Source organism: Haematobia irritans, chromosome 1 (genome assembly GCF_050003625.1).
Source record: "Haematobia irritans isolate KBUSLIRL chromosome 1, ASM5000362v1, whole genome shotgun sequence".
Taxonomy (NCBI): domain Eukaryota; kingdom Metazoa; phylum Arthropoda; class Insecta; order Diptera; family Muscidae; genus Haematobia; species Haematobia irritans.
Genome location: NC_134397.1, coordinates 99435461 through 99455126, shown reverse-complemented (window position 1 = coordinate 99455126; position 19666 = coordinate 99435461). Strand labels below are relative to the sequence as shown.

At 37.1% G+C, this 19666-nt stretch overlaps 4 protein-coding genes across 5 annotated transcripts in view; 3 read left to right on the top strand and 1 right to left on the bottom strand.

The window, feature by feature from the left end:
* Positions 1-19666, top strand: part of TTLL15 (tubulin tyrosine ligase-like 15) — a 165912-nt gene that overhangs the window by 74173 nt on the left and 72073 nt on the right. The gene's annotated exons all lie outside the window — the stretch shown is intronic.
* Positions 18-2555, top strand: LOC142229231 (uncharacterized). The gene is made up of 5 exons (XM_075299776.1): positions 18-321; positions 666-1130; positions 1407-1683; positions 1796-2298; positions 2371-2555. The coding sequence occupies exons 1-5, from the start codon at positions 18-20 to the stop codon at positions 2553-2555; spliced, it is 1734 nt and encodes a 577-aa protein (XP_075155891.1).
* On the top strand, positions 2475-17745 carry LOC142221486 (uncharacterized). Of its 2 annotated transcripts, XM_075291246.1 has the most exons (3): positions 2475-5074; positions 6510-6888; positions 17608-17745. In XM_075291246.1, the coding sequence occupies exons 2-3, from the start codon at positions 6636-6638 to the stop codon at positions 17697-17699; spliced, it is 345 nt and encodes a 114-aa protein (XP_075147361.1). In that variant the 5' UTR covers positions 2475-5074; positions 6510-6635; the 3' UTR covers positions 17700-17745. The 2 variants fall into 2 exon arrangements, with proteins under 2 accessions (XP_075147361.1, XP_075147360.1); XM_075291245.1 differs by lacking the exon at positions 17608-17745 and having other exon boundaries at positions 6510-8060.
* Positions 17572-19666, bottom strand: part of LOC142221485 (uncharacterized) — a 41053-nt gene continuing 38958 nt past the window's right edge. Inside the window, exon 3 of the mRNA XM_075291244.1 lies at positions 17572-17781. Within this exon, the coding sequence (XP_075147359.1) occupies positions 17747-17781 (35 nt within the window). The 3' untranslated portion in view covers positions 17572-17746. The remainder of the gene's footprint in view (positions 17782-19666) is intronic.

Here is a 19666-nt window from a genome sequence, read left to right as displayed (position 1 = left end):
ATGGAGACATAACTAAAATGTACAGAAAAATCCTGGTAAATCCTGAGCATAGGTCCTTCCAACGTGTCCTCTTTCGTAGGAATCCCAACGAATCCGTTCAAGATTACCAACTTGACACTGTTACTTTCGGAGTAAATTGTGCTCCTTTCCTCGCTATCCGGACACTTTTACAATTGGCCGATGATATCCGAGAAACTTTTCCTTTAGCATGTAACATACTTCGAAATGCGATGTATGTGGATGATGCTCTCGTTGGAGCACATTCCATTCCTGAGGCTATGGAGTCCAAAGAACAGCTGGTTAGCGCTCTGAACTCCGCCGGTTTTTCAATGAGAAAATGGACAACAAATTCTCTCTGATGTCCCTGCAGATCAGCTGCTTTTCAAGGATTTTTTAGAATTTGATGATCGAAGTTCTACTGGAATGCGGCATCCGATTCTTTTTTCTTTACGACTACTCGTTTCTCGGATGATTGTCGATATACGAAAAGGGAAGTCTTGTCCCAAATTGCAAAACTATTTGATCCCGTTGGATGGTTAGCTACCTGTGTAGTTATTGTCAAGATAATTATGCAGAGAATTTTGAAGGTATCCAATGGGACGATCAGATTTCATCGCAATCGTTATCCGATTGAAAATATTTTGAATCCTGTTATCCGTAAATAGATTCCATTAAAGTTCCGAGGTGGTTCAATTATACACCAAAGTGTGATGTCCAATTCCATGGGTTTTCCGATGCGTCGGAAAAGGCGTATGCAGCGGCACTTTACGTCCGGATAAGGGAGGAAGAGTCCGTTTCAGTGCACTTGGTCTCCTGCAAAACGAAAGTGGCACCACTTAAAACATTGTCCATACCGCGACTAGAGCTGTGTGGGGCGACTTTGCTAGCAGAAATGATAGACCGTCTTGTTCCCCAGCTAGAAATTCGGAACTGTTCTATTTTCTGTTGGACTGATTCTACCATTGTCCTTTCGTGGTTGGCCAAGCCTCCCTGCTATTGGTCCACTTTTGTGGCAAACAGGGTTTCTAAAATAATCCAAGCTATAGGTCCAGCTCGTTGGCATCACGTGAAGTCTAAGGAAAATCCGGCAGATCTCGCTAGTCGTGGTGTCTATCCACAAGATCTATTAGGTAACGACTTATGGTGGCATGGACCTACATGGTTAAAGGATTGTTACGAAAATTGGCCCAAATTCGAATACTCGTCACAAGATCTGACGGAAATTGAAAGAAAATGTGTAAAAGTTAATTTTTCTTTCCTTACCGATCACGAAGACATCCTCGAAAGATTTTCTTCTCTCTCAAGAGCGCTTCGGGTAATAGCTTACATATATAGATTCTTCTACGCCACTCATCCAAGATTTAAATCCAATTTCCAAAGGAATACATTTAATATTTCTACTTCAGAAATAATAATGGTTCAAGATCGTCTAGTGTCCATGACTCAAAGAGCACATTTTCCTAACGAATACCTAGCATTATCTTCCAAAAAACAGGTAGCTTCTGCTAGTCCTTTCTTAAACTTAAATCCCTTTCTTGACTCTGAAGGCATTATGAGAGTATGTGGCCGACTGGTATCCTCTCCAGGATTATCTTATAATGAGAAATCCTATTATTCTGCCTTACAATTGCCAGCTTTCCCGATTGTTAGTCCAGTTTATTCATACGATTTCGATCCATGGAGGTAACCAACTAGTTTTAAGATTAATCCGGACACAATTCTGGATTATAAAAGTCAAAAATTTAATTAAGACCACTATAAATCGTTACAAAACATGTATTTTGTACAAACATAGGTGTCGAAAGCAACTAATGTCGTCTCTTCCCCCTGAAAGATCTGAATACTCAAGGCCATTTACTCACACAGGACTAGATTTCACTGGTCCTTTTGATATTAAAAGCTTTTCCGGTCGGGCATGCCGAATGACCAAGGGATATACGTGTGTCTTTGTCTGCTTCGCAACTAAGGCAATCCACCTTGAAGCAGTGTCTGATATGGGTGGGCTCTGGGAAGCAGGAGTAAAAAGCTTCAAGTCTCATTTTCGTAAGGCAGCTGGTAACTTCAAACATACTTTTGAAGAATTCCAGACTTTACTCTCTAGAATAGAAGCTTGCTTAAACTCTCGTCCATTATGTTCCGCGTCCACAGAAGCGTCCGACCTTTCCGCCCTAACCCCGGGTCATTTCTTGATTGGTAGCCCAATCCTAAATCCTCTTGATCCGAAAATTTCCGAATCTCCGACATCATTGGTCAACCGTTGGCAACGACTGAAGGTGATGCACCAACATTTTTGCCTTCGTTGGAAGGAAAAATATTTGAAAGAACTCCATAAATGACATAAATGGAAAACTCCTTCCGAAAATGTCAAAGAAAGTGATTTGGTTGTCATCAAAGAAGAAAACTTGCCACCAAACTGTTGGCGCCTGGGTAGAATATCCAAAGTACATCCTGGGTCCGATGGTAAAGTACGTGCTGTCGATATTGTAACAGAGAAGGGTTATATCACACGACCGATTACAAAAATCGTTATACTTCCTAGTGATTCCACAAATTAGTTCACACTTTGAGTATCTAAGACTACTTCACACTTCCAATATATAAAAAAACTTAAAATGATATCATTCGTAGCAAAACATGCGTGGCTCCAAAAATCAACCCAAATGGCGGAAGAATGCGTACATCTGTCGGCTTTGTTGATGGACCCATCCACTGCTTAAATGCAAGAAATTCCTTGAGATGACCGTTGCCAAAAGAACACAGGTTGTGAAAACGTATGGATACTGTAGGAATTGCTTGGCACATTCCCATTCGCAAAATACATGCTTCACTACCACTGGCTGTCGTTATTGCATCAAATCAAAAATTAAAATCGAATCAACATTGAGAGTAAACAACCGCATGTCTATCCATACACCATCAGAATCCTTACCAAAAGACTATGCGACAAAATTCTACAATATGCTGCTAGCTGATGCTGGTTTCTTCAAATCTGACTCTGTGGATATAATCTTGGGTGCTGATATATACTCTCGAGTAATAAAAGAGGGAATATTGAGATGATTTGGGCTGCCTACGGCCCAAAATACCATCTTTGGCTGGACAATTTATGGAAATTGTCGGGTTTAGTAGCAAATCATTATCCTCCGAATAATTAACCCCAATTTATGAAGAACATATATATATTTACATGTACTAGGATACTTACAAAAGATGTGAACCACACCAACTAACATTAAATTTATTAATTAAGCAACTCTCTTATTATCAATACAAAAATATGAATTGTTTCCCTAATTTGAAATTTTATTCCTGAATTCTCTTAAAAAAATGTTTTCCTTTTTATATATTTTTGATCTTGATTTGATTTATATATTTTTCATTATCCTTAAGATGGAACTAGAAGTAATAATAATGACATAAATGTGCACGTTCATTGCAGTAATACTGCAAGGGGCCGGAAATTGTTTATACAGAAACCATACATTCTACAATCAAATTTTAATTTCCCCCAAAAACGCATAGAAATTCCCAAACACCAAATATTTTCATACGGATTTCGATTCATTGTTATCGATACCGCCCTGTATCGAGTTATGTCATTATTACGACTTCCGCAAATAATTATTCGAGCTCCATCTCTATCTCTATTTCGCTATCATCCATTGTACTGGTAAGACTCCAACTCTATCCAACGAAATAAATTCAGAATTATTCAAACAATCCTAATTTGTTTGTTTTCCTTCTCTGAATTTTCTTTATATTTCTCTCTGTGGAATAAATTTCCATACGTTCTTGCGGAGAAACTCAAGAGTAAATCGACATTCTTGGATTTATATTGGCTTTGAGACGACCCCCTTTACACCTTCATTTCATCGTTCACCTCATCAAGCTCCAGTCAAAGATTATGGTGACTTGGATTCCCACACACATTAACAGATTTAGTTTTCACTTTAGTGAAAATTAGCGGCTAAACTCGAACTTAATACTCACTTTTACTTAAATATAGTGTTCATTCGTTTTATTTTCTTGCGGAGCTAAAAGGAAATGTCAATATATGGGATTCTTTAAGCACTTTCCTTATCCGGATCCAAAAGGAACTGTGGAACTAAATGATGGAACTAGTTCCGTTTTAGGAGCGGATCTGAAAAGACCGATCACTTCAGTGAGCCGGGATCGCCCAACTCTAGTGCAAATCAAAACCATCAGAAAACAATAACAAAATATGTGCAGTGATCCTCTGTGTAAATAAATGTAAAAGTGCAAGTGCGACAGACATACATATACATATAAGTAAACCATCCAAAATAAGGGTGGGTTACATACAACCGTACATACAAACGACATTAGATTCATGAATTTGCAATATTTAAGTGTTTGTTGGTAAAACTGTTGTTGTGAAAAATTAATTAATTAATTTTCCGTTTTAAATTGTTTAATTTGGTGTGGTTTTTATTGAAAAAATGTGAAAACTATTAAATAATATTCCAAGAAATTGGTGGAAAACAAACAATTGGAAAAATACATACAAACAAGTGATAGTGACAATTGACATAAAATACAAACCGACCACTAATAAATTAAAACCAATAACAACAGCAGGGTGCAACAAAGAAAACAAAATAATTCAAATTACACAAACATTACTGTCGTTGGTTTTTTTGTGAACAATTAAAGGTTGATATAAAAAAACAAAAAAAAATGTGAACTTGCACAGTGGGACACAGAGACAAAAAAGTGAAAATCAAAAATTTGTTTAATATTTAATCAAAACAAAAAATTTTTGGTTAATAATACGGACACAGTGTACAGTCGGATAATTATCAACAAAAATAAACCTTTGAAAAAACTGTACGCTTGGACCTTGAACTTTGAAAATTACCGCAATAACGGTCAACTTCCAACGTACAATAAAAAAACTTCAAAAAGCTTTAAAAACAAAAATTCAAAAGACACTACAAAAAATCGACCCAAATCCTGCAACACAAATTTATATACATCAACAACACAAACGACGCTCAAAAAGGCGCGAATATGTAAAACAACAAACCAAGACCCTCAAATAATACATTGCAAAGTGAGTACCAATACAGTTTTTTATATTCCCATTAATTTTTTCGAAAGCAATTTAATAAAAAAATCATTTTTCGTGAAATGTTCTAAAATTTTCGGTGTAAATTTTTCAATAAAAAAAAAATTCAAAGAAAATTGTCGTCGTGAAAATTTTAAAGAATTTGTTTTATAATTTTCTAATCAAAATTTTTTTTTGAAAAATTAGAAAATTAACATTAAACATTCTCATCCGTTTTAATATCTCAAAAACAATTTGCTATTTAAAACAAAAATATTTTTTAAATAAATTTAATCGCGATTTTCACCAGATATTAATTCGGTTATAATCTATAAATTTGATTTCTACGAAAATTTGAAAAAATATCAATTTTGGTTGCAACTATTTATTTATAAAATTTGATTTAATTTTTTATTATTCCTTTATATATAATTTTTTTTTAAATTTTGTTTTCGCTCATAAACCGTGCTTTGTCTCATTATTAAATTCAGACCCTGAATTGACCCAGGTTTTTTGTTGTGGCGGGAATTTTTGAAAATGTTTGACCCATTTAAAGAAATCGATTTGTCGAATTGACCCGTGGGTTTTTCATCGTTATGGGCGTTTAAGGGAAGTGACCCGATTTTTTTTATTGGAAAATTTAACGAATCTAACCCATTCTTTGAAAACAAGCATTTTCTTTCGAATTGAAAACAAAACGATTTATTAAAAATTGAAGTGAATATTTTTTGAATGTTTAATGTGCTTTGTGGGAATTCTGGGATTCATTATTTGCGAAAATTCTAGTTCTTTTTCGGCGAAAAAGAAATTTATAAAGTTTAAAGTAAAAATGTAATTATCTGTAAAAAAAAGTTAAATAAAAAGACATTACGATTTAAAGTTCATATCATAAGTCATAAAATTTTGTTTTCGTTTAAGTTTTTTTGAGAATTTAAAGAAAAGTAAAATTTTAAAGTTTATCGGTTTCAACACAAAATTTTTTTGTGAGAACAAACTATAAAATAAATTTTTTGATCGCTCTTTTGAAATTCACGCTAAAGAGTTAAATCGACATTTTGAAAACAATTATCGAAAGTTATTGGTTAATTTCACACTTTGTATAATAAAAATAAAATTTTTTTTTGTGTAAACATTTTCCATCTTAAGGTGGGTATTAAGTTCGAGTTTAGCCGCTAAAATCGTAGTTTTTTCACGATTACTTTTCTTTAATAATCCATTTTAAGGAATACAAACTCTGTGAAAATTTGCTATGGGATATTCCCCATCAAGATATAATGAAATCTGCAACAAATATGTATAATTTTATTACTTTTTTACTGATTTAGTTTTCACTTTAGTGAAAATTAGCGGCCAAACTCGAACTTAATACTCACCTTTAGTTTAAACGCGAATTAGTATTTTTTCTTTCAAATATTTGTCGTAAATCTTTCTTTTACTCAAGTTTCATTTTAGAATTTGAACAAAGCAGATGTATATTTTCCTACCAAAAAAAAAAAAATAAAAGAAAAAATGTCAACTTCAAAAATAAAAAAAGACATATATATTGTGAAAAATATGAGTAAATCAAATGGATTCGCGGTTTGTCTCCAATAGCGATCCTCCAAAACAGCCGGAAGAGACGACCAAAGATAACACATGGAATATAAAACATCCAGAAGAGCCAAACAAAGACAATTCAAGGAATGTAAATAAACGTAATTACGACACCACCAATCAACATTCAAATATTATGGAAGTGAATACCGAAAGTCCGGATATTTCCAGATTTGGCTCCTGTCAAATTGAGGAAAGAGAAAATCATAACAGATTTGCCATTCTGGGTGAGTTGAATTTCGAAGAAGAACTAGTTAGCTCCATAACAATAGCTCCTAAAGTCACCACCTCCAAGCAAACATATTGTCCTCCGTTCTTCCTATATAACATCAACATGTCAGATCTAGGCCAACATAGACAAAGAATTCAAAATTGTCAACAAGACCAAACGGAAAAGTAAGTTGTATGTGAAAGATCTGTCAGTCCACACAGAACTGATGAATATCCTGAAATCGAAGAATGATTCTTATTCATACACTCTGAAACAACTTAGACATGTGTCTTTTGTGTTAAGGGGTCTCCATCATAAGACAACCTTAGAAGAATTAAAATCTGAACTAACGACATTACTACCAAACACGATCGAGAAAGTCTCCCATTTTACTACGGAAATGTCTCGGAAAATGAATATGAATACCGGTCTGTTTTTAATAACATTACTCCCAGGAAGATCTTTGAAGGACATAAAATTTATAAATACAATATTAAATCAAAAGATTATATGGAAAATACCAAAATCTAGTACAAAAATACCTCAATGCTGGAGATGTCAGAAATGGGGACTGTTAATCTCGTTATTTTACGGATTATTAAAGAAAACAAATTGTATTCGAATTCAGGTATAAATTTATTACGTAACGATATGTTCTCAGACTACTTGCTGTCACTACAGCTATATGACTTCAACTTGTCGACGACTGCAGAACGACTGACTTAAAGACACATGCTTAATTCTCGCTCTCTCATTACATTAAGTGTTCTTGCAGTTAGGGTTTCATTGTAAACATTCAATACTAAGTAATACAACGTAGAAGATTCAATTACAATTCATAATAAAAACACGTTATCTTTAAAATCCATTTATTTTAATATCAAACATATCGCCGCCCTTGGTGGATCTGGGGAGACATCAACCACTTGCTTTGGGAACAGGAGCCAATTTGTGGACAGCTCTTCGAATGATACCATTTTTCGTCTTTACGTCCGCAACTCGCACTACGCCCTTGGTATCTTTGATGACGTTCACCACTCTACCCATAAGCCACTGCCTAAGTGGTAAATTGTCTTCAGCAACTAAAACCAGCTCGTCGGTCACCAAATTATTCTGTTTCTTAGTCCATTTCACTTTTTGTTGAAGTTCGTGAAGGTATTCCATTGACCACCGTCTCCAAAAGTGCTGCTGAATGGCAGTCACACGCAACCATCTATCTCTATGTGACCAGTCTTTAGCATCATAAACCGGTTCTTCTAAACTGGCGATGGGTCCTCCCGTCAAAAAGTGACCTGGGGTCAACACACCTTCATCGTTTGGGTCATTCGATATTGTTGTGAGTGGGCGTGAGTTCAAAATTGCCTCTATTTCTGTCACCACATTTCCTAATTCCTCAAACGTCAAAAGAGCTTCTCCGAATACACGATTTAAATGGTATTTGACCGATTTAACGGCGGCCTCCCACAGCCCACCAAAATGGGGGGACCTCGGAGGTATATGATGGAAGGCAATACTTTTTGTCTCACAGTACGTCGATATTTTATTCTGCACCTGCTGATCGAAGAACCTTTGTCGCATCTCCTTCATCTCTCGGCGTGCACCCACAAAATTTGTTGCGTTGTCACAAAACAACTGCGCGCAAAGACCCCTACGTGCCACAAATCTCTTCAATGCGGCTATGAAGGCTTTGGCTGTCAAATCCGAGACAACTTCTAAGTGCACAGCTTTTGTGCAAAAGCAAATAAAAACAGCCACATAACTTTTTGTTGTACGGCAACCTCTCAGATTCACAGTTGTTGTAAATGGGCCGCAAAAATCAACTCCGCTCACTGTCAATGGCCTGGCCATTGAAACTCTTGCCACTGGCAAGTCACCCATAATCTGATTACATACTTTAGGTCTGTATCTATAGCAATGAAGACAAGCTCCTACAACCGTACGTATAATTTTACGGGCATTGGGTATCCAAAATTTTTGCCTTATTAATGCCATAAGAGTTTGAGTACTGGCATGATAATGATGTCGGTGGATATGCCGCACATAAGTCTTGACGAATTCACTTTCTGTAGGCAACAGAATTTGATGTTTTGAGTCATAAGGGATGTTTGCATTCATTAGCCTACCACGCACTCGAATCAATGGCACATTACCTTCATTTTCTATAAATAAGCTCAAAGCTTTATATTTACTATTAAATGGTAAATCTTTTTGTTTGGACAATACAGAAAATTCCTCTTGAAAGTAGTATTGTTGCAACACAAATACAACACGCGCCAGGTTATCATTCAGCACTGCATTATCTGGCATATATTTCTTAAATGCAAATCTTATCAGTGTCACCATTCTCAGTAATTTGTCCACATTGCTATGACTCTCTATCCACAACACCATATTTGATTTTTCAGCTCGCACCAACAAGTTCGTAACAGAGCGTGCTCTCTCTTCTTCCACTTCGGGTTTTTTCCGCCTCTCTTTATTTGCCGGCCAGTCACAATGATGTTTGGTTAAGAATTGTGGTCCTGTAAACCAAATAGATTCAAGCAGTTCAGAAATATACGCACCTCTTGATATTATATCTGCTGGATTTAACTTAGAAGGGACATGCCTCCAAACGGCCATTTTCGTTTCCTCTTGAATGGCGGAAACCCGGTTTGCAATGAATGTGCTCCAATTTGACGGGTGCTCGTTCAGCCAATCGAGAACAATTTCCGAATCGGTCCATAAATATATACCATGTATCTCAACCGGAAAGTTTTCTTTTGTTTTACGCACCAGTACCGATAGCAATTCAGCCGCCAATAACTCCAAACGCGGCAAAGACAGTCTTAGGCGGTGCTACCCTTGATTTTGCGCTCCACAAACGGACAGTAATAGTACCATCTTCTGACACTGTTCGAATATACATGCAACATCCATATGCGCGCTTGGATGCATCGGCGAATCCATGCATTTCAATTCTACAAAACTTGGCTGCCAAAACAAACCTAGGAACTGCGATAGCTTCTACGTCTTTCAATTTTTCACGATACTCGATCCATTTATTAAACATATTTATCGGTAAATACTCGTCCCAGTTTAACTTCAGTATCCACATATCCTGCATGAAGATTTTACCCTTTACAATCACAGGATTAATAATACCGAGAGGGTCGAATAGCTTGGCTAATTCTGATAAGACAATTCTCTTCGTTACAGCTCTTTTAGAATCAAACACTGGCCAGACATATCGAAATGTGTCCTTAGCTGGAGCCCAGATAATTCCGAGAGTTTTTATGATTTCTGACTCATTGAGTCGAAGAGTTTTTTCCCTTTCTGACATTGGCAAACTTTCTAAAAACTTTTTGCTATTGGAGTACCATTTTTTTAGGCTTAACTTGGCAGAATCCATTGCCGACTTAAGCTGCTTGTAAATTTCAAATATCTCGCTTTCGTCATTGGAACCACTAATCAGATCGTCCATATAAAAATCTGAGAGTATAGCTCTAGCAGCCAATGGAAATTCTGCCCTACAGGTTTCTCCCAACATATTCAAACATCTTGTAGCTAGATACGGGGCCGAAGTAGTACCATACGTAATAGTGTTACGTTTTTATATTTAGGCGTTTTCAATTACCCGACAATTAAAACACAGTTCTTTTAAATAACGACAATCTACAATTTATTTACTATGACTTCACACTTTACAATTTGTTCACACTGAAGTTATTCGTTTGACGCTTTAATTAAGACTGACTCGTTAGCAGCATGCGAGCGCTTTTATATATGACGGTGTGGCAATACGAGAACATTCTGGTAGCACTACAATATTCTGGCAACGCCAGAACATTCTTTGACAATGCTAGAAGGATCTACGACCATTAAGTTGTTCGTCTGGTGGCTACCAAACACATACACACTCACATAGATATATGCTCGCATTACTACAACAATAATGACAATAGACAATGAGATGAAATGAGAATGCAGAATAACAAAGCAAAGGGGTTGCTATTCTATGAGAGAGTAAGAAGTAACATTTCGATAAGCAAACAAAAGAACATAAAAGAAATTCAGGTAAATACTAGAAAATGAATAGATGATTCCAACAAGTGATAGCGAAATTGTATCGTTACAATTTCAAATTTTAAATTAACGGAAACTAATTTAAATAAGCATATATCTATAATTATCAAATTCGTAACACTGCCTCCCGCTTAAGCCTGTTTGTCCCGAACAGGCACAGAACCTGTTCCGTAAGGAGCCAATCGTTCCAGATGTACAACTTTCATCTTTGATCTAGGGCTGTCGTCCTTCTGAATCCGGTATACAACATCATTGATCTTCTTGATGACTTTGTATGGGCCTTCCCACTGTGTTTGCAGTTTGGGACACAGTCCTTTCTTTCGTGTCGGGTTAAATAGCAGAACCAATTCTTCTTCTTGGAAGCCCTCAGTATTTACAGCACGATCGTATCTCGCCTTCACTCTGTTGCTGACCATTTTTATTTTGTTGCGCACTGATTCGTGAACTTCTCCGAAAGTGTTTGGGATGTCGTTTCTGTTTTCTTCCATGACGAGCTCATAAGGTTTAGCGCCGAATATCAGATCTCCAGGCAACTTTAACTCAGTTCCGAATAGAACATTGGCCGGTGTTCGAGAGGTGGAATCATGAACGGCAGATCTATACGACAGCAAAAACTTTGGTATATGCTCGTCCCAGTCCCTCTGGCCGTTGTCCACCACTTTTCGAAGATGTTCCTCCAGGGTGCGATTAAACCTTTCTACCATGCCATCGGATTGTGGATGTAATGGCGTAGTCCTCGTTTTCTTGATACCAAGGGATTCACACATCTCTTTGAATATGGCCGATTCAAAATTTCTTCCCTGGTCTGAGTGAATCTCGGACGGCACACCGTAGCGACATATCCAGTTTTTGTTGACCACATCCACAATCGTTTTTGCCTCTTGGTTTGGAATTGCATACACCTCCGGCCATTTGCTGAAGTAATCCATGACCACAAGGACATAACGGTTTCCAGAATCACTTACTGGGAAAGGGCCTGCCACGTCCATTGCTATTCTTTCAAACGGGGCTCCTGGTCTATATTCTTGCATAGGACCTCGACTTGTCCTTGTTGGACCTTTCGCCTTCATGCACTTCTCGCAATTGGCTACCCATTCAGTAATTGATTTCTGGCATCCAACCCAGTAGAATCGTTGCTTCACTTTCTCGGCGGTTTTGGTTATTCCCAGATGACCTCCACTGGGACCATTATGGAACTCCGCCAAAACGTCTCTTATTTTGGAATCTGGAACGATGATCAAATTTCGGCTGCTCTTGCCATCTTCGCTTTCCCATTTACGTTGCAGGGATCCATTGACTAGAACTAAACTATCCCATTGAGCCCAGTATGCTTTCATAAGTGGACTTTCGGCTGCGATTTCTTTCTTGCTGGGTTTCTTATTTTCTTGTTTTGCCGAAATAATTTTTCTCAGAGTGGGATCTTTATGTTGCTCTGTTGACCAGTCTGCTTTCTACATTGCAATGCCGTCGTGTCAAGGCTTGATCAATAACTTGTTTGCCACCTTTTCTATTATCCGCAAAATTTGAATTTGAGTCGCTTGGCTTTGTGGTCGCCTTCTTCTGATTATTGTTTAATGGAGATGGCGAGATTGACCCCGGCGTTTTACGCCACGCTTTACATTCCCGGGAAAGATGTCCAGCCTTATCACAGTTATAGCATTTCATTCTAGATTTATTTGCTTGCTGCTTCATTTCTTGCATTACCTGCTTTAGAGCCTCTTTTACCAATTCAATGACCGATTTCGATTCTTCACACTCGGTCTCTACTCTGCGTACTTTGTGAATTTGAGGCCGTGCCAGCAATCTCGCAGTCCCTTGTACAAGTGCAAATGTTTCTGTTTCTGTGAATGTAGCTTTTTGTGCGGCATATGTTGCACATTTTATCTCAGGGTCTCGAATGCCATTCACACAAGTCTCAATCTTGATACGATCCACAAGTGGGTGACTCTTCCTGGGTATGCCAAAAGCACCAACCGCTCAACCTCTGTTGCAAAGTCTTGTAGAGTCTCATTTGACTTCTGGACTCTTCCTCTTAATTCCATTCTGAAGATGTCTTGCTTATGTTCTCCGCCGTACTTACGTTGAAGTGCCGCTATTACTTCATTATAATTATTTCTAGAGGCAGCGGGAATGCTTTGTATCACATCAGCGGCGTTGCCCTTTGATGCCAATAGAAGTTCAATTGCTTTGTCATTGTCGTTCCATAAATTTCTAGAAGCAACCATTTCAAATTGGAATTTGAATACATCAAATGAAGTTGAGCCATCGAAAACAGGAGGTTTGGTTTTTGAGCCCTCGATGACGCGCACTGGTCCATCTTTAATTTCCAGCTCTGACATTTTTCTTTCAATGTGTAGAAACTTCTCATCATGAACCATAATTTTCTCATCCACAGAAATAATCTTCTTATCCAGCTCCCCAATTTGGCTTTCGATATGGTCCACACGTTTTCCTATGCCTTCAGCAATTTGTTGAAGATTCTCATTTAGAATTCTAGAATTTTCGTCCATCTTTTTTGAATTTTCGTCGAATTTTTCTTCCAATTTCCTAGAATTAGCTTCCATCATTTTTCTAGAATTCTCTTGCATTTTTAGAGAATTTTCTTCCATCATTTTGCTCAAAATATTGACCATCGATGTGTAATCAACAACATTAGAAGCTACAGATGGAGTTTCCAAGGCGCTGGCTACTACTGATTCGTCAAGATCTTCCTTATAATCGAACTCATGTGTTTCGATATCAATACTGCGCCGCTCGAACTCTTCCAGTAGTCGCTTTTGTAATTGAGCCTTGTTTCCTGTTGTCGGCAGCTCCAGTTTGCTGAATTCCTTTTTTAAGTCTTCCACACGAAGCTCATTAAACTTCATTGTAGATTTTTTTCCGTTATCCGACTTCTGACACCAAATGTTACGTTTTTATATTTAGGCGTTTTTAATTACCCGACAATTAAAACACAGTTCCTTTAAATAACGACAATCTACAATTTATTTACATGACTTCACACTTTACAATTCGTTCACACTGAAGTTATTCGTTTGACGCTTTAATTAAGACTGACTCGTTAGCAGCATGCGAGCGCTTTTATATATGACGGTGTGGCAATACGAGAACATTCTGGTAGCACTACAATATTCTGGCAACGCCAGAACATTCTTTGACAATGCTAGAAGGATCTACGACCATTAAGTTGTTCGTCTGGTGGCTACCAAACACATACACACTCACATAGATATATGCTCGCATTACTACAACAATAATGACAATAGACAATGAGATGAAATGAGAATGCAGAATAACAAAGCAAAGGGGTTGCTATTCTATGAGAGAGTAAGAACTAACATTTCGATAAGCAAACAAAAGAACATAAAAGAAATTCAGGAAAATACTAGAAAATGAATAGATGATTCCAACAAGTGATAGCGAAATTGTATCGTTACAATTTGAAATTTTAAATTAACGGAAACTAATTTAAATAAGCATATATCTATAATTATCAAATTCGTAACAATAGTTTTCAACCGATACACATGTATGGTCTCACCCTCCAACGGTTGCCACAAAACTGCTTGGTAATTCGCGTCCTCGTCTGTTACCCACATCTGTCTGTACATTTTGCACACATCGGCAGTAATGGCATATTTGTAACATCTGAATCGCAGCACGATAGACAACAAGTCATCTTGCACGACTGGGCCTTTCTTCATCACGTCGTTAAGAGACATCCCAATGCTGCTTTTGGCACTGCAGTCAAAAACAACGCGCAGCTTTGTACTTGATGACTCGGGTCTCATTACACACTGGTGAGGTGCAAAATATTTTATCTGAGAAAGCTGTTCGTTCTCAACGGCAACCATATGACCAAGACTCAAATATTCTGTCATAAAGTCATCATACATCGCTTTGGTTTCTGCATCCTTATCTAATCTTCGTTTTAAAGACAAAAAACGACGTTCGGCTGTGCTGTACGACTCACCTAGCAGACTGACTTCGTCTTTAAATGGAATTTTCACGACAAACCTTCCCGTCTCGTCTCTTCGGATGGTGTCTAAAAATATTTTCTCGCATTCTGCCTCTTCTTTTGTCCAGAATTTGTTTTTGCTGTTTATCTGCTCCATCTCCCAGAACTTTTCTAGCAGCTGGTTAAGCTGTATTTCAGTTGATTCACAACTGTTAATCATAACACTATGCGGCTGAAATGGAGCTGAGCATTCAGCTGCTTTTCCCGAAACAATCCAGCCAAGGGTGGTTTTTTGTAGTCGCGGTAATTCTTCTTGCAGCGTAATTCGACCAATGGATAATAAATCTAAAAAGATTTCCGCTCCCAACAATATATCAATTCGTCCAGGTATATTGAAATCTGGATCGGCCAGGGTTATATTTTTTGGTATACCCCAAGAAGAAACGTCAAAATGTTTGTCAGACTTTTGACTCGTGATACGTGGAAGCAAAAAGAATCGCAAATTATATTCACTATCGTTAATCGAAGATTTTATTTTCGCCATAGCATGCTTTTTTATTGTTGTAGATGCTTCTCCCACTCCACTCTGAGCTAATCTCTCGCACATTAGGTTTATTTGAGAGGCAGAATCTAGAATTGCTCTCGCTCTATGAAGTCTTCCAAAGCTGTCACTCACCAGCACTACTGCAGTAGCTAAAAAAAACCTCGGGCTCAGCAGCAATGCTAATCGACCGAGAGGTCGATGCAACCACCACACCATTCGGGTTTTCCATTTGTTGTTGTTGTTGTTGTGCTGCCACCACATTTGTCTCACACGATGGGGCTTTGTGAAGAAGTTTGTGGTGCGCAGCACCACACTCGCTGCATTTCTGGGCAGTACACAATTTCTGCCAATGTCCCCTCCGTAAACATATGAAACACACTTTAGCCCTTCTTGCTGCTACATATCTGTTTCTCAAAGTCATTCGCAGAAATTCATTACAATCGACCAGATCATTATTTCCATGACAAATACTACAAACCAATTTGGAAATTGCCAGAGAAACTTGTTCAAACCTCTTGTTCTTTCCAAATTTTTGAGTATACAACGGTTTTGGTTCAGTCGAAATGCTTTTCGATTCTCGCGCTTCTAAATGCTGGCATCGCCTGGTCAAGATGGCTGAACATTCCTCCCACGATGAAATTTGACGATAGTCTATGGACTCTTCCCACTTCACTTGTGACTCTTCGTCCAACCTTTCCATTACCAAATGAATTATCATGGCATTGGCAATGTTCTGATAGTCGCCTAACGACAACATTGCGCTTACATGGGCGTTGACAGAATCAATGACATGGCGCAAGTGGCTTGCGGACGGTTTGTTGACCCTTTGCAACGAAAACAGTGCAGAAATATGTTCCTCAAACATTAAAGACTTCTTATCGAAGCACTCGGTCAATCGTTTCAAAGCCTTTTGATAATTCTCATCAGTTACGTCATAGTCTGCAACCGCTGCTAATGGCCTGGGACCCAAGTGTTCCTTCAGAATAAGAAATCGCTCGCAATCATCAAGAGTTTTGTCCTGGTCAATTAGTTTATTAAAAAGTGAAATAAATTTGGGAAATACTTTCCTTCAAAAGTCGGTAGTTTGACCTCCCGACGTACTCGAGGGACAGACATCGACGTAGGTGCATTTATAAAACTGGCATCTGCGACTGACGTCCTTCGTTCTGCTAAGAATGACATGATTTTTGTTTTCGTTGTAACATATGCTTCTTCTACTTCAGCAACAACAGCAGCATTAGCAGCAACGTCAGCCTCTGGGCAAATCTTGTCTATACTAGCTTGTACGCTAATGCACTGCTTGAAATAAGATTCGAGTATGCCAAGCCTACACTCTAGCTCCTCCGTCGACAACGATGAACCCTTCTTCCCAATAAAATTCTTTATGCGGGTTATATTACCCTTAGTGCTAGATCTCAATTGCTTTAACTCCAACATTCTCTGCATAGGCTTCCCGGCTAAACTCTCTTCACGCTCGATATCTTGGTCGTGGTTACCAGCCATATTAAATTAAATTTTTCGTAAACTACGAAACTTCTCAATGCCTTTTGCTTGCTTACGTTTAATTCTGTTTGCTAAAAATGTAAACAACCGACGCAATTGGCTCTCCCTATATTTTTGTTGTAATCTTTTAATTCTTATTTATTCCTTATAAGAATTGTGATGACGTTTAACAGCAGTCTCTCAATCGCTTTTTGTTTTGGTTTATCTCCTTTCGTTACTCCTGTTTCTCGACAATCGCTTTTAAACTGCAGCTATGTTAACTCTACCAACGACTGTCATTAACAGAATTCGGCTGATCCAACCAATGATAACATACAAACAGTAATCCAAATACCATACACCAGAGAAATTCGATTGAGACTTGTTTTCTTTATGTCAAAAATTTCTTTGGGACCACTGTCCCGGGTTTCGGCACCAAATGTTAATCTCGTTATTTTACGGATTATTAAAGCTACAGCTATATGACTTCAGCTTGTCGACGACTGCAGAACGACTGACTTAAAGACACATGCTTAATTCACGCTCTCTCATTACATTAAGTGTTCTTGCAGTTAGGGTTTCATTGTAAACATTCAATACTAAGTAATATTTACAACGTAGAAGATTCAATTACAATTCATAATAAAAACACGTTATCTTTAAAATCCATTTATTTTAATATCAAACAGGGACATATGTCGAAATATTGCAGCCGAACTTTTGTGTGTGTCAAATGCGTCCAAAATCATCCCCCTGGAGAATGCAAATTTACTTCAGATGAGAATAATTTACCTTTTTGTGCAAACTGTAAGACCAAGGGGCATCCCGCTAGCTACAAAGGTTGTCCATCGTATAAAAACTTTCTGCAATGGAAGGAATCGGCGAAAATTTAATATAAAATACATTGTCTCTGAAAATATAACAAAACTATACAAAATAAAATATTCTTGGCAACGAAAGATGAAGAAAATATTTCATAGAACTAGCAATAGAAGAAACCCACATTATTTCCTTATCTCTAAACAAATACAATTACTTAACATTATTATTAATCGACTAGTACAAATTGAACAATCAAACATTTTCAATAAAAAAGTGCAAGAGATAAAACCAGGCCACAAAACTCATAGACAAATCTATAACATAGTTGACTACAAAAGAAAATGCTCGTTTAAAATTATTCGGATAAATGATGAACTAATATCAGACAAATCGATATGCTGCGAAAAACTCAAACACTATTTCTCTAATATATACTGCTCTTCTATCCCCATCCACAACACTCAACACATAGACAACACCATTAACAATGTTCTTACGGCTATCGAAAGAAATCCACATAATTTTAACACGGAACACTCTTCCTTCAATATGAGTAAATCACCCAATCTTACTTATACAAACGAAATTTATGCTCTTTTGAAGGAATTGAATAATAAGAAATCTTGCAGAGCAGATGAAATGTCAAATTATATAATACGAAGACTGCCTATGAAAGCATTGGAATTCCTTACCGTACTATTCAACAACTGCATAAATAACATAATTCATATTTTCTTAAACGCTGGAAAATATCAAAAACTGTTCCAATACAGAAAAAGCCAGCTAATATAGAAGTTACAAACTTAAGACCGATATCCCTACTTTCGAACTTGGGTAAGCTTTTTGAAAAAATTATCAGAGTAAAGATGGACATTGGGGTAAATCCCGCATATATACCAAACCTTCAGTTCGGGTTTAAGAAAAATCACTCCACAGAAGAGGCCTTACTCAAATTCAAAAATGATGTAATTTGCAACTTACGAAATAAGAAATGTACGGTCGCAGTATCTTTGGATGTTGAAAAATCCTTCGACCATACGAATCATAAAGGCATATTGTACAAAATGACGCGTCAAAAAGTGAAGCAATTTGCATTAGAAATGCTTCGGGAAAATATAAAAACTTTGGTGTCCCAGAAAGTAAAAATTTATACCTATCTTTGAATTGTATTAACATCCCTTTCAAAAATCATATAAAATATTTGAGGATAACGTTTGATAAACTTCTAAAATTCAACATGCACGCAAAGAAAACTCTGAGCAAAACATAAATATTTGTACCTGCTCTCTAAAATATTTTGCAATAAATATCTACTGACAAAAAACAAATTATTAATATATAAGACAAGCATAAGACCAAGTCTTCTTTACAGATTTCCAATATGCACGCACAAAAAAATGTTTGGACATGGTTGCCGCATCCATTTAATGCTTATCTACAGCATGTAATTGCCGCGAAAACCATGTATTTTGTCTTTGTAAAAATAGTTTTCGAGCGGAGAAAAATGTATGGTGGCAATAAGCATTTGAATGGTTCTCAAATACCGCAAACATGTTCTATCGTTTAAATGATAGAATTTGAGACCATTAAATGGTCGGGAAAATCATGTACCTGACCATTCAATTTTTTTACTTTTTTACAGGGAAAAAAGTATTTTTATAGGTTAAGTATAGACATGACTAGAACCATTACATGGCCATAAAGACCATTTACATTTTTTTCGTGACCATTTAATTTTTTAACTTTTTTGCAGCGAAAAGAATTTTATAAAAACATTGAGCAGGTACACACGATTTTTATTTTGCGCGTCAGTCGTGTGTTGATTGTTTCTTGGAATGGACGGAGAATACGGATTTACTGTTTTGTGTTAATTTATTTATTCAAAAGTGGCACGTGGTTTTATGTGAAGACAAAAAAGGAAAGTGT